Source organism: Tursiops truncatus, chromosome 12 (genome assembly GCF_011762595.2).
Source record: "Tursiops truncatus isolate mTurTru1 chromosome 12, mTurTru1.mat.Y, whole genome shotgun sequence".
NCBI lineage: Eukaryota > Metazoa > Chordata > Mammalia > Artiodactyla > Delphinidae > Tursiops > Tursiops truncatus.
The window spans coordinates 55005437-55032925 of NC_047045.1; the positions used below are offsets into that span (position 1 = coordinate 55005437).

General features: G+C 37.1%; 1 protein-coding gene across 3 annotated transcripts; it reads right to left on the reverse strand.

Moving 5' to 3' along the window:
- Positions 1-1477: 1477 nt before the first annotated feature.
- KIAA0408 (KIAA0408 ortholog) lies at positions 1478-26525 on the reverse strand. Of its 3 annotated transcripts, XR_012324834.1 has the most exons (6): positions 20064-20207; positions 9801-10160; positions 9632-9711; positions 6277-7609; positions 2946-4092; positions 1478-2265 (listed from the first exon to the last, which is right to left on the reverse strand). XR_012324834.1 is itself a non-coding variant. In XM_073789575.1 (5 exons), exons 2-5 carry the CDS (start codon positions 10122-10124, stop codon positions 3919-3921), a joined length of 1911 nt encoding a protein of 636 aa, XP_073645676.1. In that variant the 5' UTR covers positions 10125-10160; positions 25423-26525; the 3' UTR covers positions 1478-3918. The 3 variants fall into 3 exon arrangements, 2 of the variants coding, with proteins under 2 accessions (XP_073645676.1, XP_033723587.1); XM_073789575.1 differs by lacking the exon at positions 20064-20207 and adding an exon at positions 25423-26525 and having other exon boundaries at positions 1478-4092; XM_033867696.2 differs by having other exon boundaries at positions 1478-4092; positions 20064-20201.
- Positions 26526-27489: the final 964 nt, after the last annotated feature.

The following is a 27489-nucleotide window of genomic DNA, read 5'->3' on the forward strand; positions in this document are numbered from 1 at the left end:
CCAGATGCACATGGGTGTACAAGGAGGCAAACCACTGGTGTTTGAATCTGGCTGGGTTCCTGGCCCTATAACCCTGGCAGCCATGGAGACCTCTCCAAGTTTCGGGTTTCTCTCCTCTAGATGAGAATGCTCTGTGTGGTTTCTAAGGTCCTTCCTATTCTAGATTCTTCTCTCATTTCTAGACTCCATCACAGCTTCATATAAGCAGAATTTTTTTTTTCAGAATTTGCTGGTCTTACCTGTTGGATTCATGAAATCATTGTAATATATGTCGGATTTTAAGTCTTATGATTTTTTTTCCCACTGAGACAAAGATGAAAAAATGTTGAGTAGACACTTGCCTTAAAACTCCTCCCCCAAGTTTTTTTTCTTTGCTTTGATTTTTTTGCTTCATGAAGCTCATTTTTTGAAGGAGCATATCTTCTGAGCTATAGTAAAATGAGTAAGTCATGGTTCTAGAGTCTGATAAAGGTACTTGTTATTTAAGAAGAAATGTGCAGAATTTGAAGTAAAATCGTACTATATTAGAAATTGTAATATGCCTAAAAATAATTTAACTAATTTCATCACATAAAAGAATATTTCAGAGGAGTATTCCTTTTTCAAACAAAACTTAATCGGATTCAATAAGCAGAAAAATGGGCACAAAATGGTGTCAGTACATGAGAAACTAGATGTGTTGGCCTACGGCCGGGTGTAGGAATCAGGCAGGCTTTGTCTTTAGACTCTACTATCTAGAAACATTTTAGGAGAAGCTAGGTTGAACTGTGTACATATTTGAATTTAGACTTTAAAAAACTCTCAGCTGGAGTTTCACCAGAAAAGGAGGAAAATAAAAATGTTCCTCACGTACACCGATGCCACAGCAAGTGTTTCCCCACCTATTTTACTTGATAGCTTCCAATGACTGAAGAGATTTTATTATCAAGTAGTTGTTTGTCAGCAACTGTGCCTCAAAATAATTTAAAAAATCTTTGTAGGAAAGCAGATTCTCCTTTTTTAGGTCCAGATGTTTTCTCAGGATGACATGGAGTCTGGCTAAATCCTCTATGTAGAGGTAAATCACTTTTTGTGCATGTTAATATCTCATCATCTTCGTTGTCTATGTAAAAATAAATGAAAGTTACAGATAATTTTTGATCAAATGAATTATGCAACATCATTTATATTTGGCTTCGGGCATAAGGGAATATGGAGAACTCGGGCAAGGGTTGTGCACGCGTGTGCACACACGCACACCCACAGAAGCTCAAGCACTCTTCTCTGCCTCATTCTTATTCCTTTCTGAGATCAACCTATAATATCAATAACCCTCTATTGAAATAATATAAGATATCCCACCCCCAAAAAGTCTGCCAGGGAAACCTTCTAATCAAGTGCTCCTGAAATGTTTACAAATCCCTTAAATCCAGCAATGATGGCATAATAAAGGGTATGTTGAGAAGAAAGTGCCCATCCAAAGTAGAAAAACTACTGGTTAAAAATCACGATACATCAAACATGTATTTTCAAGGATAATTTCCATTTAACTCGTAGGTTTTTCCATAAAAATTGTAAAATATTTAAAGAGAGAAAACAGAACATTCAAATAATCTTTGTTTTAGTTTTTCCGTCTTTACAATCAAGGAGTTGGACTAGATGCTAAGTTTTTTTCAGCTCTAATATTCTATGATTTTTGTCAACACAAGATGTTAAAACGTGTTCCCCTCTTTCATTCAAATGGTTAGAACAAGTGGCATAAAACTGTGATGCCTGACAATATTACCCTTTTAATTTACAGATAACAAAGGCAAGTTCCAGAGAAGTAACATGACTACCCAATGGTGCCCATCCACTGGGGTATGAATCAATGTCACTGCTTCCAAATCTCCCTAATCATCAAATATTTTGCTTTGTTTCATTAAGGACTCAAGATTCCCTCCCCACCCTTGGAAATTCTGCTTTAGTAATTATGGGGTGAGGTCAGGATCTAATTTAAAAAACAATCTTCAATATTCTGACTTGTAATTCAAGTTAGGAACCACAGATCCACATCAGACTACCTGGAATGCAGTGAAGGAGAGGAGCAGCTATGTCACACAGCCCTTGGGCAGGCTCTCCAGTGTTACACAGCAGAATCTTCCTACCAGGTCCATCATTTTATGCCATAGGCTACCACCTCCCCAGTGTTTTCTCCCTTCTAGATGAAAAGCATATTATATGAGTGACATCATTTGACGTCCAGGTTACTTTTCTCTGATAGTCTTCCTATGGAAAAGGATATTCCTGAAAGAAACAAGAATTAAAAGACTGGATCTATAGCCTTTACTTATCATCTGCTCCAACCTCACATTCTAGAAGTTTAATTCTGCTCAACTCCTGGAAGCTCTCCTATTGGTAAGTATGAATCTGTCCATCATCATGCAACAGTCTTGAGCCTTTAAGGCAGTCTGGGATTTGAAAATTAATTACTTTACCTCAAGTCATGGTATAATGAAGTGAATCTCTCTAAATTGTTAGAATGTATCACAAGGAGAAGGTTCTTTGAATACTTTTGCCGTAAGAATTCCTTAACCTTTTTGCTAGTAAAAGAAAAGCTTAAATAGACTTACTATCTAATAATGTAGCTGGTTTTACAGAGACAATGGAGAGCAAAGTTGCTTTTAAGATCTTTCATGTAGAATTCCAAGCACCTCGACATTCATATTTCTGTCAGTTCTCAATATAGATATAATATGCTCACTCTTCATGAACTGTGGCCCAAAAAAAGCTTCTGCCCCTTATGCTGCCCCATGGATGCCAAAGGTTAGTTTAAGGCTTTTTTAATGTAGTACACTATAAGAAATATAATTCAGCTCTCAATGAAATATCATTCCTGATTTTCTTTGTTAATAAAAAATTGAATTAGTCTCTTATCTACTAATTTTAGGGGAAAGGTTAGAAAAAGGAAAAAGTGAATAACTTACCTCTCAATATGTAGGACTCCAAATAAAGTAGCTGAACAAAAATTTACTATAATTTTACCAAAGAGTAGAATTCAGCATAATTGAATTTCTTTTAATATCCTATTTAAGGTATTTTGTTACTGAAGTTGCCAAAATGAATTCACGGTTTAGTCACGTCGTTTATAAAGCAGTCTTAGGATGCTGGCTCTGAGGATCAAGTATACAGGGAAAGCCACAATAGACTGCTGAATGATATATCAAAGCTTTTGTGAACATTTTATGTTTGCTTTAGAAGGTTAATCTGTTTAAACCTGTGACACTTTTATTTATTTAAAAGAGTAAACAAAGAGATCAATGGTATTAGTCTATCTTTATATGGGTTAAGGAACTATGAGTCGTCTGTAGAAATCTACTAACGTTAGATATATGTATAATTAGTTTTGTATGTAGTTGAGACCAAGGAAGTGGTTAGTTAATATAGGTACCTCAAGAGCCTTAAGTGGATACCTATTAAAAGGTATAAAAAATATAAATAATACTGTATATTCTTAAAAATTTTAAATAAACACAAAGAATATATAGGTATACATGTTATAATTTCAAAGTCAACACTAGCACATAAGTTTTTCTTATCTAAATACATACTGATACTTCCTATATCAACACATGCACCTACAAAACACACGGCCATGCAAATAACCTTGCTTTCTGCCACTTGCAAGAAAGTTGGAATATACAATATAGTACATTGTTTCAACTTAAATCATATTGGCAAATTAATGAGGATGGCATTAAAAAATTCTGATCTAAAAAATCAAAATACAGGAGGATAATTGTTCCATAGATTAAAAACACTGAAGACTGATGGGAAGTTAAGATTTCAATTGTCCCAGTAATCTTGAAAAATACAGAAGAGACAGAATTGGTTGTAAACACTCAGAATACTCTGTTTGGCAACTGGGACTTTTGTAATCCAGCAATCCAGGCCAGAGACTCAGACCATCGATGCTTCTGATCGCAGAGAAATGGGAAAGTTGTGGACAGTTCTCCGCAAGGCAGGGGGTGCCGATGGAGATCTGGATGCCCACCTGGACGGGAGACGGCGATTTGCTGGTCTAGCAGGTCGGGAAAATCCTTTTCCATGTGAGCATTTCACTGCCACGGATTCCTTAAGACACAAATGAAGACATTCATCTCACTATTCAGGCACCAACGATGAGCTTAATATATTATGGATCCCAACTACAGGATTAATGTATTGTATTACCGTGTTTACAAGCAAGAAAAAGCATTGAAAATTAAAGAAGCTATTCCTGGTCTTGAATGTTTTAATCAAAACAATTCACTTTTAATATGAATATGGCATCTGATAATCTTGTAGATCTCCACACTGACAAGTTTTAATACAACTGATTTCTTTTTAGAACTAACTATGAGTTAATGTTATGTTAGAACTCAAAAGTTCATGTTAGATAAAATTGATATGATACAACTAAAGTTTTTCTTAGTGGAGTGTTAGGATATTTTACTGGGTTTTTTTTAAAGATAATAATTTAAAGAAGAATTAATTTATGTCCAGTTATTTTATGTCAAGTTGATATTTTTAGAGATCATAAGCAAAAGACACACAAACCACCAAATGAGTTGTCTGATGCTATCTTTTTTTTTCACTAAGAACCACTGTTACTATCTCTAAAAACTTTCAAAATTATCATCAAAATACTTTAAAATATAACTTCATTCTATTTGCTAAGAAAGAGTTGCGATCTATCTTGGGTATCTTCCGAAGACTGAAAACTTTTCCCTTCTCTTCCCTTCGCTTTCTTTCATTTCTTCCTACTTCTCTTTCTTTTTATTTTAATAAAAGAAAGCATTCTAGGAAGAAAAGCATTCTAGGACTCTTGCCATTAAGAAACAGTTAAAAAGCTTTCATGACACATTTTGTACTTTGATTCTTATTGACCTTCTTAACAAAGCCTGTGCTCTTTCACCTGAGACGGGCAGTAAGGACAACCTTTATTTCTATGAAAGTAACCTGCATTTGCTTTTTCTCTCCTTGGAGTCTTATTTCCTGGGGGTTCCTGGGGGGGAGGGATGTGTTCCTGGGGGGGAGGGATGGAGAACTACTCTTAACGATCGACAGCAGAGAACCCTTCCCAAACCTCCTATCAGTACAAAAATAGGAGATATTTAGTAATATTTGTTCATGAGAATTTTGGCTGATTATTGTATATGTGGTTTCATTTCCCATCTGAAGCCACAGGACCTTACAGATATTTATGGGCTCAACTAAAAAAAACAGAAATAGAAAAGCAGGATTAATTATTTGTACTTTGGGCAAACAGGCAAAGTTTCTGATAAACTATATGTAAACTGATACTTTTGTAGGGCTTGAAAGCCTCATAAAAATAATTTCTTACACAAGAAGGAGGCAACCTGCCTCGTTTAAAACAATGGTGCATATACATCGCACTATGTAAAACCAGGATTTTCAAAGCACTGGCTAATTATAACAGTATGTCACCTTGTAACTTTTTATAAATCATGCATAAAATGTGCTGATGGATAGCTCTTCATTGTAAATACAAATCTCTTCAACTTCTTTTTCTCCTCTAAAATTATACTCTTTTGCAAGCAAACTGGAATAAAGAAAGGATAACAGTTTATTTAAATACCCATTTTTTGGGGGGGGCAGGCAATTTCCACACAAAGAATTTATACAAATAATAATGACCTTACATTTTTTTACGCTATACTATCATTTTTCTTTCCACATACTGCCTTTTAGCTCCACAATAAGAGAACTGCATAAGGCACTATTTTAAATGATTTTTTTTCACCCAAACTCATATTCATGTGACTAATCCCCTGAGGAAGAACATGAATCAAATTCTGGGAATGACTGAACCAACCATAGCTAATAACCGAAAAGTGCAAGTTATTTATAAATACCTCCCATGTACTTTTAAAAATATAAACACTTTAACAGGATAAGATTCTATAAATGAACAGATGCACATTCAGAATGTTTTTTCAAGAAAGAAACACAGCAAACATTTGATCTTTTTGAGGTTCTTAAGAATTTAATTTATTAGATTGTGTTGTGCCATTTCAGAATTTAAATAAAAGTTATAATGTGCTAAACCCAGACTTAAGAACTGTGCTTTTAAAAGTTCATGTTGAGTTACAACTCTAAGGTTTATATTTATTCACAAATGAAGGGTCAAGGAACTAAGAAGATGTCAAAACACGTGCCTACGTTCTATTTATATGAATGGGCAACTGACTGAACTCTGAGCCATTGCTAAATATGGATGCAGTTCTGCCAAAATATGTTAAATTTCTTTCTCACCTCAGTTACCTTTTTCCGATCTGCTCCTTGCCTCACTTGCTGTGCTCCACACATAGCTGGCTTTTGCTGAAGCTCTTGTTCTATTTGGAGCTTTTTTAAATGCTGACTTAATGTGACTCCACCACTGACATCAGAATTACATTTGGTCCAATTAGCCTGGAAGCATTTAGAATTTTGCAATGCGGACCCCGCTGATGTCTCATAGGTTTTCAGCAGCTTTTCCACCACACCATAATTTGACCTGGGATCAGCTGACCTTGGTCGGCCAGACAAATTACTTGGTCTCCAGTCGTGCTCGTGGAGCATATTCCGGTAACTGCTAGGGCTTATGTGTTCCTGCATTTGTCTGAATAGGCCTGTTGTGGGTTTTTTGGTGGAATTATCATGCACATTTTCCCTGGGCACAGGCATGGGGGCACTGGTTTTCAGAATGTCAGAAACACTGTCACTTTCTGAGATGTTATCTGTGCAAGAAATTAAAGTATCACAGGGCTGAAGATCTTCAGATGGTTCTGAGTAGCTTTGACTTTGCTGTACTGCATGACAATTTCTATTTGTTCTAAATACGATTCTGTTAAATTCATCAGTCTTTGCTGCCAGCTTTTCATTCCTAGTAGTCCTTTCAAAGCCACAACTGAAACTTCTCAGCGGGCTGCTGCTCTGTGTCACCAAGGAGCTACAGACATTGCTTATGTGAAGATCAGGATGAGATTTAGCAGGGTGATCTGGAATCACCTTCTCATATTTTGGCTTATTGGGAATAGAGCAGGTTTTCTGAAACCATGGTGTAGAGGGGCTATTTTTTGCACCAATCCCAGTGTCGCATGACCACACGGTAAGTCCAACATTTTCATTACATGAAGGCTTTTTATCTATTTTGGTTTCTGGTGCCAAAGAAGAAACTGTGATACCATCTTTCAAAGTCTTCCTTTCATTTAGACACAGCGTAGGCATCTCGTTGTGCCTCCACAGGAAATGAGGGTTGCAGTTCTTTTTGCCTTGACCTTCTTGGGCCACCCAGCCATTGTGGTCTGAACTTTCCTTCAAACTTTCATGGGCTTGTGCAGAACATGAGCTGGGAAAATTTCGAGATGTACTTCTTGGAGGAGGAACTGGTGGGGTTTCATTTCTTTGCAGATCAGTTTTATCAACTCCACCTTTTTTCTTAGAATTGTTTTGGAAAACATCAGTACAGCTCAGATTCTTAATATTTTTCTTTTTCTCTTTTTCTAAACTGGTTGGAGTAATGCACTGGTCGTTGTTGATCGTGTGATCTCCATAAGGCATATTAGTTACAACTGGTGTTTCCTGGAGAAAAGAATCTGACTTCATCCTAGACAATTATAAAACAGGGTATATTAGTGATGACTTTATTTATGCTAAGCTTTTTTTTTTTTTTTTTTTTTTTGCAGTACGCGGGCTTCTCACTGTTGTGGCCTCTCCCTTTGCGGAGCACAGGCTCTGGACGCGCAGGCTCAGCGGCCATGGGTCACGGGCCCAGCCGCTCCGCGGCATGTGGGATCTTCCCGGACCGGGGCACGAACCCGCGTCCCCTGCATCGGCAGGCAGACTCTCAACCACTGTGCCACCAGGGAAGCCCTACGATAAACTCTTAAAAGACACTGGGGCTAAAGCAATGGATTCTGTTATAGGAAAAGGAGTCACAACTTCCTTAAACATTATTTTTATATAAATCCCATAGTACAAAACTTCAAGTCCCTTTACTGCAGCATAAAGGCCACCTCTCAGTGTTGTATTCAACACTATATACATAGTCTGACCCAAGCTACCTTTTTAACTGTGTCTCTCATTTTTTTCTATTACCTAAACTTCACCTACACTCAGACTCGACTGTGTGTAGTCTCTTGGGTGTTTGCTATTGGCGTTCCCACTTCTATAGGTTTTCTCTTGCCATTTCCTTATATCCACTTTGCCTACTGAATTCCTATTTATAACGTCTTCTGAGCTCAAACTCCTCCCCTTGAATTTGAAATAACATTCTAAGTAGTGTGACAGAAATCTGAATCAAAGTGCAAACAGACGAGCAATACCAGATGGAAGGTGTTATTTGGGCATAAAAGAAAAGTGATCATCTTTTTTTAAATTTTATGAGTAAAGGACGTATAAGCAAAAGAGAGCTGCAGTACAAATAGTGTGGCTATTCAAGGAACAGTGAGTAATCTGGTGTGGATGGAATATAAAAAAGTGGGAAAGATGACGGCAAATAAAAGAGAAATATTAGGTCAAACTGTAATGACTTTGAATTACATACTAAGGATTTTGAGCTTTTCTCGAAAGGCAATAAGTGGCAGTGAGAACTTTATACCAGGTGTTGTTTGTAAAAACAAATTGGCAAGTAAGAATTATTGAAACAAAAACCTAAATATTGCAAGAATGTGGGTTCACAAATTAACATTAATTAATCATATTGATACATATAAATCACATTTATATCTCTTCAACTTATATTACGAGATAGCTTACAATAAAGTGCAGACAAATACCCATTAGCAGAAAGTAGTAGGCAAAAGCTCAGTGGAAAAGTGGAAGGCAAAATTATGTAAAAATCATGGTTGGGAAAGAAAATCTGTTGTAAGTCAGTACAAAAATTCTCTCTGAGCTTCCAAAAAGCTAAAGAAAAATAAGGGTCCACATTCCTATAGCTTCTAAGAGAAGTATACTGCCCCACTAGGAGATAAATGGTGATCTTAGAACAATCCATCTTTACTTAACTTGTAGAGAATTCCAATTTATTTTTCAATTTGGCTAAAACCTACCCTTACAGTTATAAGGGTGCTTCTGAACTGAAAGAGCATGTTTTACAGCACTGTATAAATATGTATTTGTGTACATATTTATAATATGTTATTCTGAAAATTATGAATGCTTCCATTATATATATAATAAATGTAGAAAAATAAATGGCTCAAAATGTTTCGGTAGAACATCATTATATAATTAAAACACCATTGTTAAATTTGACATAGTTTAAAGATGTATTTAACTAGATTAACCCAGTATACTCTTCCACTGGCCAAATACTCAAAATAAAAAAGAACTCCATTGGAGTATACTTGTTAATTTATTATGGTTAGTATAACTTCACTAAACACCAAAAAAGTAAAGTACGCCTAAGAGTCAAACTACAAAGAGAACTAGAAGATTTGCTTTAAGAATTAGTGAACAGAGAAACATACAATTTAAGTTTTTATCTCCTAAGATAACATATTTTAACAGCATTATTAATTCTCACTAACAAAGTGTTAGATGCTAAAGGAAGTTTGGATTCATTAACTAAAAACAACATTCTTTTTGATTTTCCAACATAAAAATCATCATAGATGTACCAGCCTACCTTCTGTGGTTAGAACGCTTTCGAATTTCCTCTTGAAAGCTGCATAATTCTTCACTAACTTTGGCAAGTTCTTCAAGAGCCTTTATACATATAAGCAATAGCAATGTTAGCCCTTTGAAATGTAAATATGTCTTTAGAAACAGTTCTAGGCCAATCCTGGCTTACTTACTGTGTTGAGGGCACCAGAGCACCTCTTGTTCTCTTCCTCAGAAGTCCTCAGGTCAGGCGGGGTCTCACATTCCTTTTGGTTGTCTGTGGCCAAAGAATCCATTAACCCTACTTTTGATTTTTTGATTGTTTTTTGTTCCTTACACATTTGATTTCTTTCACTGAGTAAGCTCTGCTCTGTTTTACCTTTCTTCCCCAGACCATCCCTGTGATTCATCCCTGTAAATTCACATTGTCTTGAACTGGGATAATTTGGAGAAGATTCCATCATTTTGTCTTGAATGGCCTTTTCACGATCAAGATCAATAATCGCACGTTCACTCATGTTGATTTTCCTCCGAAGCTTTACTTCATGGCAGAGCTGTAAAGAAAACAAAGATAAAAATTTCCCCCTAATCCACTCTCTCAATATTTTTGATACTAAGCATACTGTTCTGAGTTCTCTTTGCCATATTACTATATACTACCCCATGGTATTAATGCTTATGCTTCCAGATAGCATTTCTAACGTCTGGATTAGCTGGAACAACTTTGAGGAACCATAAAGACTACTTTCAGTAGGTCAGAGCATGGATGGTAATTTCTATTCTTCTGAGTAGAAATCAACCCATTCAAAAATGAAACAAACCTGTGTTTATATACAGGTATCATGATGATACAGAAGGACTGTTAACAAAATTGGAATGACTCGAATCAATTACTGGCAATGCTCTCTAACTGCTTTCAGAGAGAAGCAAGAGTTTAACTAACATTAAGGTCATATTTTAAAAATATATGATCCTATATGCCAACATTTAACTATCTAAATAGGTGACAATCTCATATAGTAACTCAGCTAATTCTGTCCCTAAGTAGACATTTTGCAATCAAAATATGTTACTTTTGGAAGTTACATTGTTGAGGGACAGGTAATTCTGAGACTTTTTATTTTTTTCGAAGGCTACATACATTCAAAAAATGTTTCCTGTCGTAATTAAAACAAATGTGACCCTGTCCTAGGTAATACAATAGAACTCTAAGGCATTGATCATCTATTAGTCTATGCTAAAGTGGGCCCCAAATTAGTTCTTGAGAGTTCAGTTTAACATGCAGCCTATTACTGGCTTTCTCTTCAGGCTTGTGTTCTGGGAAAGCTTGTCAAATTCCAAAGACATTCAGAGAACTATTAAAGCAAATGACTCTACGTTTTACAGTCACAACGTATATCTGCACTACATCTATTATTCAAAGAATAACAGAGAACTTCTGCTCCCAGATCCTTGTCCTGGCCCTGAGCCCCAGCTGAGCCCTAGCCACCCCCCGCCTCTGCAGGAGACCCTCCAGCACTAGCAGCCGAGTGGCTTACAGGGTCTTGGTGCTCCGGCCAGGAGTCAGGCCTGAGCCCCTGAGGTGGGAGAGCCGAGTTCAGGACATTGGTCCACCAGAGACCTCCTGGCTCCATGAAATATCGAACAGCGAAAGCTCTCCCAGAGATCTCCATCGCAACATTAAGACCCAGCTCCACTCAACAACTAGCAAGATACTGTGCTGGACACTCGATTCCAAACAACTAGCAAGACAGGAACACAACCCCACCCATTAGCAGAGAGGCTGCCTAAAATCATACTAAGTTCACAGACACCCCAAAACACACCACCGGATGCGGTCCTGCCCACCGGAAAAACAAGATCCAGCATCATCCACCAAAACACAGGCACCAGTCGCCTCCACCAGGAAGCCTACACAACCCACTGAACCAAACTTACCCACTGGGGGTAGACACCAAAAACAATGCGAACTACGAACCTGCAGCCTGCAAAAAGGAGACTCTAAACACAATAAATTAAGCAAAATGAGAAGACAGAGAAATACACAGCAGATGAAGGAGCAAGGTAAAAACCCACCACATCAAACAAATGAAGAGGAAATAGGCAGTCTACCTGAAAAAGAATTCAGAGTAATAATAGTAAAGATGATCCAAAATTGTGGAAATAGAATGGAGAAAATACAAGAAACGTTTAACAAGGACCTAGAAGAACTAAAGACAAAACAAACAATGATGAACAACACAATAAATGAAATTAAAAATTCTCTGTAAGGAACCAATAGCAGAATAACTGAGGCAGAAGAACGGATAAGTGACCTGGAAGGTAAAATAGTGGAGATAACTACCACAGAGCAGAAAAAAGAAAAAAGAATGAAAAGAATTGAGGACAGTCTCAGAGACCTCTGAGACAACATTAAACACACCAACATGAGAATTGTAGGGGTCCCAGAAGGAGAAGAAAAAAAGAAAGGGACTGAGAAAATATTTGAAGAGATTATTTCCTATATTCCTTCCCTAATATAGGAAAGGAAATAGTCAGTCAAGTCCAGGAAGGGCAGAGAGTCCTATACAGGACAAATCCAAGGAGAAACATGCCAAGACACATATTAATCAAACTATCAAAAATTAAATACAAAGAAAAAATATTAAAAGCAGCAAGGGAAAAACAACAAATAAAATACAAGGGAATCCCTATAAGTTTAACAGGTAATCTTTCAGCAGAAACTCTGCAAGCCAGAAGGGAGTGGAAGGGCATATTTAAAGTGATGAAAGGGAAAAACCTACAACCAAGATTACCCAGCAAGGATGTCATTCAGGTTCCACGGAGAAATTAAAACTTCTACAGACAAGCAAAAGCTAAGAGAATTCAGCACCACCAAACCCACTTTACAACAAATACTAAAGGAACTTCTTTAGGCAGGAAACACAAGAGAAGGAAAAGACTTACAATAACAAACCCCAAACAATTAAGAAAATGGTAATAGGAACATACATATTGATAACTACCTTAAATGTAAATGGATTAAATGCTCCAACCAAAAGACATAGACTGGCTGAATGGATACAAAATCAAGACCCGTATATATGGTGTCTACAAGAGACACACTTTAGACCTAGGGACACATATAGACTGAAAGTGAGGGGAAGGAAAAAGATATTCAATGCAAATGGAAATCAAAAGATAGCTAGAGTGGCAATTCTCATATCAGACAAAATAGTCTTTAAAATAAAGACTATTACAAGAGACAAAGAAGGACACTACAAAATGATCAAGGGATCAACCGAAGAATAAGATATAGCAATTGTAAATATTTATGCCTCCAAAATAGGAGCACCTCAGTACATAAGGCATGCTAACAGACATAAAAGGGGAAATTGACAGTAACACAATCATAAAAGGGGACTTTAACACCCTACTTTCACCAATGGACAGATCATCCAAAATGAAAGTAAATAAGGAAATACAAGCTTTAAATGATACATTAAAAAAGATGGACTTAATTGATATTTATAGGACATTCCATCCAAAAACAACAGAATACACTTTCTTCTTAAGTGCTCGAGGAACATTGTCCAGGATAGATCATATCTTGGGTCACAAATCAAGCCTTCGTAAATTTAAGAAAATTGAAATCATATCAAGTATCTTTTCTGACAATGCTATGAGCCTAGATATCAATTATAGGAAAAAATTTGTAAAAAATACAAACACAGGGAGGCTAAACAATACACTACTAAATAACCAAGAGATCACTGAAGAAATCAAAGAGGAAATAAAAAAATACCTAGAAACAAATGACAATGAAAACATGATGAAGTTTATAGCAATATAATCCTACCTCAAGAAACAAGAGAAATCTCAAATAAACAACCTAACCTTACACCTAAAGCAATTAGAGAAAGAAGAACAAAATAACCCCAAAGTTAGCAGAAGGAAAGAAATCATAAAGATCAGATCAGAAATAGATAAAAAAGAAATGAAGGAAATGATAGAAAAGCTGGTTCTTTGAGAAGATAAACAAAATTGATAAACCATTAGCCAGGCTCATCAAGAAAAAAAGGGGAAGACTCAAATCACTTGAATTAGAAATGAAAAAGGAGAAGTAACAACTGACACTGCAGACATACGAAGGATCATGAGAGATTACTACAAGCAACTATATGGCAATAAAATGGATAATCTGGAAGAAATGGGCAAATTCTTAGAAAAGCACAACCTTCCATGACTGAATCAGGAAGAAATAGAAAATATAAACAGACCAATCACAAGCACTGAAATTGAAACTGTGATTAAAAATCTTCCAACAAACAAAAGCTCAGGATCAGATGGCTTCACAGGTGAATTCTATCAAACATCTAGAGAAGAGCTAGCACCTATCCTTCCGAAACTCTTCCAAACTATGGCAGAGGGAGGAACACTCCCAAACTCATTCTACGAGGCCACCATCACCCTGATACCAAAATCAGACAAAGATATCACAAAGAAAGAAAACTACAGGTCGATATCACTGATGAACATAGATGCAAAAATCCTCAACAAAATACTAGCAAACAGAATCCAACAGCACATTAAAAGGAACATATGGGGCTTCCCTGGTGGCACAGTGGTTGAGAGTCCGCCTGCCGGTGCAGGAGACACGGGTTCATGCCCCAGTCCAGGAAGATACCATATGCCGCAGACGGGCTGGGCCTGTGAGCCATGGCCATTGAGCCTGCGCGTCCAGAGCCTGTGCTCCGCAATGGGAGAGGCCACAACAGTGAGAGGTCCACGTACCACGAAATTAAAAAAAAAGGGAACATACACCATGATCAAGTGGGTTTTATCCCAGGAATGCAAGGATTCTTCAATATATGCAAATCAATCAACGTGATACACATTAACAAATTGAAGGATAAAAATCATATGATCATCTCAATAGATGTAGAAAAAGCTTTTGACAAAATTCATCACCCATTTTGATAAAAACCCTCCAGAAAGTAGGCATAGAGGGAACTTACCTCAACATAATAAAGGCCATAGATGACAAATCCACAGCCAACATTGTTCTCAATGGTGAAAAACTGAAACCATTTCCACTAAGATCAGGAACAAAACAAGGTTGCCCACTCTCACCACTGTTATTCAACATAGTTTTGGAACTTTTAGCCACAGCAATCAGAGAAGAAAAAAAAAAAAAGGAATCCAAATTGGAAAAGAAGAGTAAAACTGTCACTGTTTGCAGATGACATGATACTATACATAGGGAATCCTAAAGATGCTACCAGAAAACTATCAGAGCTAATGAATGAATTTGGTAGTGTAGCAGGATACAAACTTAATGCACAGAAATCTCTTGCATTCCTATACACTAATGATGAAAAATCTGAAAGAGAAATTAAGGAAACACTCCCATTTACGATTGCAACAAAAAGAATAAAATACCTAGAAATAAACCGACCTAAGGAGACAAAAGATCTGTATGCAGAAAACTATAAGACACTGATGAAAGAAATTAAAGATGATGCAAACAGATGGAGAGATATACCATGTACTTGCATTGGAACAATCAATATTGTGAAAATGACTATACTACCCAAAGCAATCTACAGATTCCATGCAAACTACTCTCAAACTGCCAATGGCATTTTTCACAGAACTAGAACAAAAAATTTCACAATTTGTATGGAAACACAAAAGACCCCGAATAGCCAAAGCAATCTTGAGAAAGAAAAACTGATGGTGGAGGAATCAGGCTCCGGGACTTCACAGTATACTACAAAGCTACAGTAATCAAGACAGTATGGTACTGACACAAAAACAGAAAGATAGATCAACGGAACAGGATAGAAAGCCCAGAGATAAACCTACGCACATATGGTCACCTTATCTTTGATAAAGGAAGCAAGAATGTACAATGGAGAAAAGACAGCCTCTTCAATAAGTGGTGCTGGGAAAACTGGACAGCTACATGTATAAGAATGAAATTAGAACACTCCCTAACACCATACACAAAAATAAACTCAAAATGGATTAAAGACCTAAATGTAAGGCCAGACACTATAAAACTGTTAGAGGAAAACATAGGCAGAACACTCTATGACATAAACCAAAAGCAAGATCCTTTTTGACCCACCTCCTAGAGAAATGGAAATAAAAACAAAAATAAACAAATGGGGGCTTCCCTTGCGGCGCAGTGGTTGAGAGTCCGCCTGCCGATGCAGGGGACACGGGTTCGTGCCCCGGTCTGGGAAGGTCCCGCATGCCACGGAGCGGCTGGGCTAGTGAGCCGTGGCCGCTGGGCCTGCGCGTCCGGAGCCTGTGCTCCGCAACGGGAGAGGCCGCAATAGTGAGAGGCCCGCGTACCGCAAAAAAACAAACAAACAAACAAAAAAAAAAACAAAAAAAACAAAAAAAACAAATGGGACCTAATGAAACTTTGCTTTTGCACAGCAAAGGAAACCATAAAAGATACAGAAGACAACCCTCAGAATGGGAGAAAATATTTACAAACAAAGCAACTAGCAAAGGATTAATCTCCAAAATTTACAAGCAGCTCATGCAGCTCAATATCAGAAAGACAAACAACCCAATCCACAAATGGGCAGAAGACCTAAATAGACATTTCTCCAAAGAAGATATACAGATTGCCAACAAACACATGAAAGGATGCTCAAAATCACTAACCATTAGAGAAATGCAAATCAAAACTACAATGAGGTATCACCTCACAGCAATCAGAATGGCCATCATCAAAAAATCTACAAACAATAAATGCTGGAGAGGGTGTGGAGAAAAGGGAACCCTCTTGCACTGTTGGTGGGAATGTAAATTAATTCAGCCACTATGGAGAACAGTATGGAGTCTCCTTAAAAAACTAAAAATAGAAGTATCATACGACCCAGCAATCTCACTACTGGGCATATACCCTGAGAAAACCATAATTCAAAAAGAGTCGTGCCCCACAATGTTCATTGCAGCTCTATTTACAATAGCCAGGACACGGAAGCAACCTAAGTGTCCATCAACAGGTGAATGGATAAAGAAGATGTGGCACATATATACAATGGAATATTACTCAGCCATAAAAAGAAATGAAATTGAGTCATTTGTAGTGAGGTGGATGGACGTAGAGACTGTCATACAGAGTGAAGTAAGTCAGAAAGAGAAAAACAAGTACTGTATGCTAACAGATATATATGGAATCTAAAATATATATATATATATATATATATAGTTCTGAAAAACCTAGGGGCAGGACCAGAATAAAGACACAGACATAGAGAATGGACTTGAGGACACAGGGAGGGGGAAGGGTAAGCTGGGATGAAGTGAGAGAGTGGCATGGACATATATACAATACCAAATGTAAAATAGATAGCTAGTGGGAAGCAGCCGCATAGCACAGGGAGATCAGCTCGGTGCTTTGTGTCCACCTAGAGGGGTGGGATAGGGAAGGTGGGAGGGAGACACAAGAGGGAGGAGATATGGGGATATATGTATACGTATAGCTGATTCACTTTGTTATACAGGAGAAACTAACACACCATTGTGAAGCAATTATACTCCAATAAAGATGTTAAAGGAAAAAAAAAGAATAACAGATTTACTGCTGCTCAATACTTACCCAAATCTCAGATGAGTGAAGCACTATAACATAGTTAATGCCTGAAGGATATGCCATGCATTTATGCCCTAAATACTTATAAATCTGTAGTTGGATGAAGTCAGGATAGCATCAAATTGCAGCCATGAATCAACTGCTTTGGCCTCTGTAAAATTATCTGTACTGAACAGTTGTGGCCATTATAATTTTGGCTGAATTTGAGGGACATTATAAGAAGCAACCCTCAAAACACCATGCTAAATCTAAGGATGCTATTGGTAGCACTGTCCTCTTTTAGAGGAGTCATGGGTGGAAACAAAATTGCTTTAGTTGCAAAATCAGGGACGAAAGTGCTATTTCTGGGAAATAGGTTTGCTTTTGTTTTCTGAATACTGAGAAATATGCATTTGATCATTTTTTGTTACTTACTAGAAAGACAGATTTGCTGCATGCATTTCACAAAGGATCCTTCCTCTTGTCTTCATCTCATCTTTCTCTTCTAGTTTTGGAATACTTTACCTTACATAGAATTTTATTTGACATCCTAAATTCTCTTGGGGATTTAGGTGAAGTATGAATAAACAAATATCATTATATTATTGATGGAAAACCATTTATTTTGTAAAAGGAAATCTGTGTTACTTGGTACCTAGCTGTTTTCAACGGTTATCTGATCAAAGGAGACAATCAGGAAAGATGGCAATGTGATAAAAAAAAAATTGCCAGGCATCTATTAACTCTATTAAGCGTATCTATCTGGATTAGTCTAGGTTTCAAAGATCCAAGTACGTACATCTTTGTTTTGTAATAGCAAATGCAATGATTGTGGATAGTCGCTGAACAAAGAATCATTAGCATCTTAATACCCAACACTGATCCTCTCACTAAGGACATTTTTACTTGGAATCACAGAAGTTATATGCATGCACCGGGAAATGTATAATTTTCTAATATATGGCTGAATAAGTTGTGTCTGATTTAATACACAGAGCTTAGTGATAAATACGAAAGAAATACAGTCTATTATGCTTGTGGCATGTTACATTTTTTCCAAGTGTTGATTTTTAATTTTAGTTAAAAATATTGTCTTGATTTTCTGTGATATGTGAAGATGATTTCCTCCTGTTCTCTACTCCCAGCTTTGTAGCCTCTAAGAAGGTACATTCTTACAGGTACAAAGCTGGGAGTGGGAAAAAATACATACATACTATGCCATTTTATATAAAAACTTGAGAGCATCCATGAATTTTGGTATCTACAGGGGCTCCTGGAACCAATCTCCCATGTATACTGAGCGACAACTATATTAGTATGATAAGGGGAGCACAATGCTAGTATTCAGGTATTGAACAGCATCATCTCTGGGTGGGTAGTTTGGGTAAGCACATTATCTAAACATATTCCCAGGTATGGTGTTGTATACTGGAGGCAGAATGACATAAACAGCAGCACAGCTACTATCCAAGATAAAGAAAAAAATATTCCAGCCCTTCTGTCAGTATTTCTATGGACTATCACCTATGTTTAACGCCTGCTAATTGATAAGGCTAATATTTTCCATAGATGGAATCTACAGAGCTGTCAGAATAATTATTTGACAATAACAAATTTAACCAGACAGCAGAACATCTTAGCTACATGGCTTAAACAACTGGCTAGACTAATCCTGACTCCCTTAATTATTTTGCTTGGATGCTAGAATTATCTGAGATTGTTACTAACTGGACCTTCCAAACCTTTGGAAGCCAATGAGTTCAGGTTTCGAATTGGAGTTGTGGATTTTGATTTGACCTAGCCATCTCCCTGTTGATCCAATCTGAGCCTCTGGGTGGAGAAGTTAAGAGAGCAAGCAAAACGCATTTTCCAAACTATAGAAGGATGAGAAGTAAATTCTCCTTTCAATCTGTAATCATCTGCTACGTGCCTGCCTTCTCAGCTCTATTTTAGAATAGTCACATGGCTATTCTTTTTTGTTTTTCCTTTTAGCATGCCAATTTGTATTTTATTTATAACCAATTATAGGGCTGTTAATAAGAAAAATATTTGCACTATAAACACATAAAGCACCAGCTTTGATTGTCTGTGAATAAAGGCCAAGGAGTCTGTTAAAATAACTGCCTTGGCAATGTGCACAAAACCATATAAGTCAACAGCAGGGAATGTTACAAGAAAGCAAGATAAGTATAAATAATTTTCAGTTGGAACAAGCTTGAATATACATCAATGCAGATACTTAAAGGAAATATTCTGGGCCAAACAGCATGAAGGAATAAAATTATTATTTGTATCAGAGTCTCGGCATGTCATTTTTTATAAATTCTTTCCAAATAAATGTGCCAATAAATGTGTCACACCTTGCCAGGATAAATACCGTGTCCACCTCCATTTTCTTTTTGATATATGATGCTCTTTTTGATTATACTGAATTATCTAATACATAACTGCCTTTAGTAGACATTATTCATTAGTCATCTCTGAAAAGATCTGTGTTTTAATGCCCAGTTATAATTTTACTAAAATATGTTCCACCAATTATGTTTTTCTTCTGTTTTCATCCTGGGCCCGGAATTTGAAAACTTATGCAAAATACATACCTCACTTTTGATACCACAGCACTCTAGTCAGAAAATAATAAATTGATACACTTTAGAAAGACATTTCAAGTTCCAATTTGCATGCAAAGCTATAAATTAGCATAGTCTCTACGGTAACATTGGGTTAGGTTATGCTATTTTTGGTCTAGTAAATATCACTGAGACACGCATCTTTTAGGTGAAATTGGAAAGTAAAAATAGTTTCCAATACAAAACAAACCAACAGAATTTTCATTCTGAGTTTTAAGTTTCCAGTGCATTCAAAACAAATCAACCTGTACCTCTTCTATCTTCTTCTGCATGATCTTCCATTGACTTTCCCATTCCTTTCTTTCATTGTCAAACTGGTCCAGTAATTCCATCTTTTCCTTGCGCCAGTTAGTCTCTGTGTTCTCCCACTGCTTATGTAGGTCCATGGCAACCGTGTGAGTGTTAGTGAAGGGGTGTTTCTGCCCGTCTCTGCCTTCTCTTAACTGTTTCTTGGAAGCTTGGAGTTGTTTTATTTGAAGCAGTCTCACTTGCCTTTAAAACAAAGCCTAATATAAACATAACAAGAGAGAGTTCCAAATCCATGTGCTTTCTGGAAACATTTTATCAGTTTGTCAAGAGCCATTGACATAAACAAACTTTAGGAAAATTGGACTCAAAAGAAGAGATGACAAAAATATCTGCCTAAGGAGAAACTAACAGTCAAAGAAAAAAGTATCATCCAAACTTTTTTTCTGCCCCTTTCTGAGACCAGACAGTAAAATTACAGTGGACAGGATGGTTAAATGCATGTGTGAGATATAAGTATCCCTTTAACTAACCACCTAATCTAAACATAGAATTTTTCATGAATATCTAAGAGTGGAAATATGAAATTCAACTGTTTCGTCACGTCTACACAACTGTGGTAGATTCTGCTGCAATGGAATTACTCCTTCTGTTCTGATGCAACCAGATTATACATTTCTGTGACTTAAAGTCCTGAGGTGGTGTTGGGCTACAATCTCAATTTTACACTCATAGAGTTCAAGCTTGTGGCAAACATGATTGCTGTATCAATAAGACCCCAATGTTGGTAGTAAGTCTGGGACTGATGTATCAGTAAGAAACCAAACTAAAGCATAAAAAAAAATTGTCATTATTTTATTTCATCAAGTAAAATGTAAAAGCAGCAAAATTATCCTGAAAGCCATATGTTAACACTTATCCATGCTCTTTTTTCCTTCTAATAGACTATATATCAGAACCTATCTTCTGATACTGAATACAGAGAAATGAAAAAAATGTTTTCATCAGTTTGCAGGGAAATTCTTGATCATATTAAGGAGTGACTGAAATCATTAGATTTCTAGCATTTAGGGCATGTGTTCATTCAGGATCTGAAGAGGCACTTTAAAATACCCGATTGGTAACTCTGTTATAAATCACCTAAAATTTCTGAGATTTATTTATATTAAAATGGGGGATATCCACAGGGTTATTACGAAGATTAAATGACATATGGACTGCAAATTGGTTTGAGAAATATAAAATTTCCCCTATTTTTTGCTTTAAAAAAAATCTTGTGCTGACATCCACTGAAAATATTTTTATTACTAAAGTCAGATACATTTTTTAATGGGTAGAAAAGCACATTTAAAATGTCTGAATCTCCTAAGATAATCACGCCTATAAGAAGTCTTAACTTTTTAGCTTTTAAAAAGCTGAAGAGTTGGCCAAAAAAAAGCCAATTTGGCCATGACCAAAATGCCTTAACTTACCAGGTGGTAGCTGATGCTAATTTTGAGCAAAGTTCTCGAGACTCAGTAGCTGCCTGGGTTCTGGGATTGTCTAATGAAGCCCACATAACCAGGAAGCAAGCCCCATTCTGCAGGCATAGAAGACGGCCGCGTATTTTATATCCCAAATATAAGATAAACATAGAAGACATTCGATTTTTGTCAGACTGCTCTGAACATGCATATCCAAGTGGTAAACTGTTCCAAACATGTATTTTTGAGTTGCAATCTATTAATGAATTATAATAGACTAATAAGGATTTTAAAATGTCAGTGCTGTATGCAGGGCTCCACCCTCAAAAACACCCTAATATTGGGATCTATATGGTTACTCTTCTCTCAAAAATTTTGCTACAGATACTTTGATCATCCTTACCTATTTCTTTGGCACTCACAAAACTATGACTAATTCAGCCAAGAAAAACAAGTCATTACAGATTTAGCCATTAAAAACAGTATCACGTCTCATTTTATCCACTCAGCCATGTCTTTTTTCTAATCTCATTTTCCATCCTCTGTCATCCTTCTTTCCTTTTGCTACCCTCCAATCCTGTGAGACAGTGACCACAAGTACCTGCCACAGCGAATGCAAGTTGCCCCCAAATAAATGTGTCGATGGAGACATAACAAAATGAAGATTGTAAAGAATGGACAGAATTTTGTGTTTTGGTGAATCTGTTATTGATCTTGATTACCTATTAATTTCTAGGTTCATCTAATAACTATTCACAGGCAATGCAGACGGTGCTAATTTTCAGAGACTGCAGACTGCTTTAAACTATATGTAATTAACTGTGAGCTGAAACTATCTTGCTGACTAGCAGGTATTTAACATTGAAACTTCTTAGGAAGAGTGAAGTGGTTTAAGACGTCAAGAGGTAGTTGCAGATAACAAAGGGTGTTACAGAAAGAGAGCAGACTAATTTCAAGCTACCTGGAGAAGAGGTGCTATGATACTCCATGTTTCATTCTGTCTTTAAACACTAAATGTTCAGAAATCATCATGAAGTTTCTCCTACAATTATGTAGCAAAGGGCTCCAATTTTTCTTTTTATTTCTAACTCTTCTTGAACCACTTCCAGGTCCAGGTGAAAGGGCACCAGACCCTTTTCTTTTTTACCTACCTGAAGAATATCATTCAGGAAAACCCTCAATCAGGCTTGCTCCTGGTAACAGGACTATACATGAACCCAGATAATGTTCCCGAAGCAGACAGAATCCTGCACTTAATTGCAAAGCGCCAAATTCATCACTTAATATGGAGAAGGGCCAATCTACAGGGCTTCCCCTTTCCAGGACCAGAGCAATATCTAGTGCCTTAAAATATAATGGTTATGGATAAAAAACAAGCCTTGGAAGAAAATTCCTATAGGGCAATATCTGTGCCAGTTTCTGTGGGAGGGTTTATTTCACCTTTCTAGTATCTATGTCTTGTCATAAATGTCAAATGTAATACGGTTGAATATATTGCTTTCTCCTCTAAAAATAAAGTGGGGTCCATAGAGTTTTGGGAGAATTAAATGTGCACGAAAGAGAATGCTTAATCAAAGCGACTAACACTGTTTTGGATCATAATGCTCAGTAAATGCCTGTTTCTTGGTTTCTTCCTTCTGTCCTTGTCTCCCTTCTGTCCTTGTCTACCCTCCTTCCTTTTATTTTGTGTTCCCCCTACCCTCCTTCCTTTTATTTATCTTCCTCTAGAATAAAACTGATTTTGATTTCATTAGAAAATTCATAGAAGCAAGTGTAATTGTGTGAACTCATATTTTTAACAGTTTTCCTTTGCCCTCAGTATTTTTCAAGTATTTTAAGAATACAAGGCAGGTTAAATATTTAGGAAATGTTTTTATTGTTAGCAAAAATTTGAATAGACAAATCTTATATAAAACTGCTTTTGTTATAATTCTCCCTAAATGTTAAAAAAAAAATCCAACTAATAGAGCAATCTTGTAGGGACATAACGTTCTGTAATGAAAAGTTATGGGGTAAAATGGCTCAGCCGTTCAAAAACTCAATTTCAGTGCTTTCTGCTGAGGCAAATATAAAAGTTCTCTTTGTTCCTAGTTGTCACTTGTTTTCGCCCACAGATATTGGTATCTCTGTGGGAGATAAGGAAGAATTTCTGCAATCTGCACCCTTCACTCTCCATTTCATTTCACTCCCTCCAGAATTTCATTCAGAATAAAATTTGATTAGAGCAAATATAAAAGGACAGAGGGAGCTGCACTACTTAGTCATGCACACGTTCTTCCCCCAACAACTCTAAGTGAGCATTACATAATCCATTTTAACCTACTTCCCCCTCCCCAAGGCCGGAAGCCAGAATTGTAGAGGGTTGTGAGTGGGTTGCATAAGTATGGTGATGGGAGGAAAACAGTTCTGCTAACCTTCCGGCCCTACTAGGAAGCAAAATTTAAGATTAACACAGGAGTTTCACAATAAATCATTTCTATTTCCCATGTTAGCCTCAAGTAGGTCATGGTAACACTTCTTCGTCTGAGGGGTGCTCCCTTCTTACTACACCTTGGTTGTTACCATTTCAACCTTCATCTCCCCCATTGAAAACTGGACTTTAGCCAAACAAATGAAACAGCGTTAGGGGAGTTGACGCGATTGCAACTTCTCTCTTCTGAGAGTTTTGTTCAGAGTGTTTGTTTCTTGCTCTCTGCTTTCCTTTTTACAAACATACTGCTTTTCATAACTGAAAAATGTTCACTTGTAGGAGGTTACATATTCCAATAGGAATGCCACACACAGTAGGTACTGCCAATCTCACAATTCCTAGAACCATCATTTGCCCTGGAGATGCTTTGCTTCCTCTTAACTTTGAAGAATTAGGAATCCCCAGGTCTATACCCATCAAAGTTATGCACCATTTGCCTCCAAGATTCTCTAGCCCTTTCTCTAGGCTATTATGAATCACTTGCATCATTTCAACTGATTATAAGACCTTATTCCTCCCCTACTGTTCACTGGCGAATGCATTTTTGCAAAGAAAACTATGACTTGATTTTGTTACAAAGCAAAAGGGAATTTTGAGAAATTGCTATTTCTTGCTACTTCAGCATCGTTCCTCATGTTCCAATAAGGTCAAAGGAATACTACCTCGTGCAATTCTGAAGAAATCAATTGTGCCTTTTCATTTTATTATCTTCTCCTTGTTTTCTCTCCAGTTATATATTCAAACTAGAAAATATCCAACATACAGGGGCACCGATTTTACTTCTCTTAGCTCATAAAAGCTTTGAAAGACTCATTTGGCTTGGATAAACAAACACCTAAACTTAACCAGCTTAAACAGTAGAAGCTGTAGTGCTAAGGTTCCCTCCTAATTGCAGATTAACCCATTATGAATGGCATGCACTTCAACTCAAACCACAGAAACACTTATCATGCAGTAAGCAAACCATCAACTTGGATGAAATTTCACTGACTTATTTTTCACTGCAATTTTCAAATACCAGCAATTTCAAGGGTTGTGAACTTTACTTTGCAAATGTTAAAAAGTCTTCATCCTAATGAAAATAGTGTTCTAAAAAATAAATTCAGTGAAATCTTATGGTAGGGAAAGTGATGTTCAAAGTACTGAGAAGCAGTGTTTCAAAAACAGTCTCAGAGAGCATATGGTACCATCAGTCCGGAGTCAGGAAATCCACTCACAGCAGCTGGACCTTCTCTTCCCTGGGAGTCAGTAAAATCCGTTACACACCCTGCCCCACTGTTTTTAAGCCAAGACACAGACACTGAATCAGGCAGATGTTGAAATCACCCTCCACTTAAACAAGTATCTACAGTTTCAAATATGTCAACAGCGGCCCCTCTATATTTTGCCACAATTAGTCACTTGCTTTCAAACTGCCAGAAAGAAACATACCTTTTTGCTCCGGGGAGAAATCCTATGGATGTCCGACCACTGGTCAATCTAGCAATGGGAGGACAGCCGGTTGTTTTAAAAGAGAAAAGTCTCAGCACGGTGACTCTTGCTTCTTTGCACAAAATGGGGATGCAAAATGAGTCCAACCATTCAACAGAGAGATACTGACAAGTCCCTTTGAAACCTCCACCATCTCACAGATCAAAAAGCTGCTCAGCTAATGTCACAGCAGCAGCTGAGGCTACTGTGACGTCAGTTTCTCGGAGGCGGCCTTCAAGCCATCTCTTCCAACCAGAGCTCTGTAACTTTAGAGCAGCTCCCACTCTGGGTAAACAACTCCAGGTCCAGGACATTTTTAACTTTTATAAGGGAGCCCAGTATTTCCAAACTTGCCAAAAGAGCTGGTGTTAATATCACACAATGACAATGGCCAATTTTACATTCCATTTATTTGGAAAAGTTAACTCCTTTTTTACAGGCAAGAATCATCTCTTTGCCTACCTCTCTCTTTCCCCTTTTCAAAATGTACTTTGCGGTGCCTTTGGAAGTTGGTCTCTGGATGTGGCAGAATATGTGTAGAAATTTTATGTATATAATCGCAAAAGATTTGTGAAAAGGTATCAAACTTCTGTCTTGAAATAAAGTAGAAATGGCAAATATGAAGACCAGCCTTCTAGTTCTTTGTGATTCTGTGGCAGTTTGCTGCTTGTATCTATAGTGATGGTGATGTCTTTCTGCTAGTGGAACTCAGAGCCCGTGGGAAAGGATGATACGTATTGTGGTAAGGAAAAAACCAATGAGATCCCCATGTACTTGTTTTCAATGAAGGTGTGCTGCAACCTAATTCAGCAAATAAGCTACATAAAAGTTTAAATAATAAGGGCTTATCCTCAAGTCTAAAGTCTCTGTGGTCATTAAAGCATTTAATAATCCCTGTCACATTATTTTTGCCTGCTTCCAGATTCCAGATAAATATTTCATGGGTAGTTAAAAAGTTTACTAAGAATAACCTGCTCATAGTAGGACTTTAGTACATGTAGGACAATTGAATGAAATCATACTCTGTGTTTTGAAAGCCTGGCATCAAAAGCAAAAAAAAAAAAAAAAAAAAAAGCAACCCCCACCCCCCGCCCCCAAATCTCAAAAGCAATAACAACAACAATAATAGTTAGAGTAATAATAGTGATGACTCATGGAGAGACAGCTCTCTGCAAGGCTCTGTGCTAAGTACTTCTAATACCTAATGTATCTTTATCTTAGCTCACTCTCACAGAAAATGTGTCTGTAGATATTAACCCAAGTTTACTGATAAAACCAAGGTTCAAAGAGGCAGAGTATCTTGCCAAAATTCACAGAAACTCGACCACGCAGAGAAGTAGGTCTTGGAACCGGTTTCTCTAACTGAAGACCCTGGAATTTTGTCACAGAGATATTGGTTTCAAATTACTGCCACTACTTATCAGTGTGAACTTCGAGTTTGTTACTTCTGTAAGGGGATAATTATATTTACTTTGTAAGGATGTTGTAAGAGTATGAGGGGGTACTTACAGTGCCAGGCACTTAAGAAATGTTAGTTCATTCTGCCTTTGCCCTTATCAGGACACTCCGGACCTCTCTTCCGCTCCAGACCTCTTAATTTCCATGTGTCATTGGTAAATCAAATTAAGACTGTTTTCTACACCCCATCAGAACTTCAGATAATCTGTAGCTAATTACAGGAGGAATTATGCTGTGCTGTCCTCTATACTATCCCTCAATAGTACCTGTTTCAATGCCCTTTTTCATGGATGTCCCAGTAATTATTTATTGCAGGTGCTTCATCTGCTTCTTGTCATGGTAAAGTTGACCTCAAATTATATCAAAAATAGAATAAAAAACTAGGCACAAAAAACTTTGACAGAATTTCTCCCAAGTCTACCATTAACTGTAGTTACCAACCCTTTCTGTTGAACAATTTTTATGTATATTAGCTAAAATTTCCATGCTATATTTCATACCCCAGAGAAATAAAGCAATGCAATTAGATGACTGCATACAAAGGCAATAAATACTCAGCTCAGGTATTTC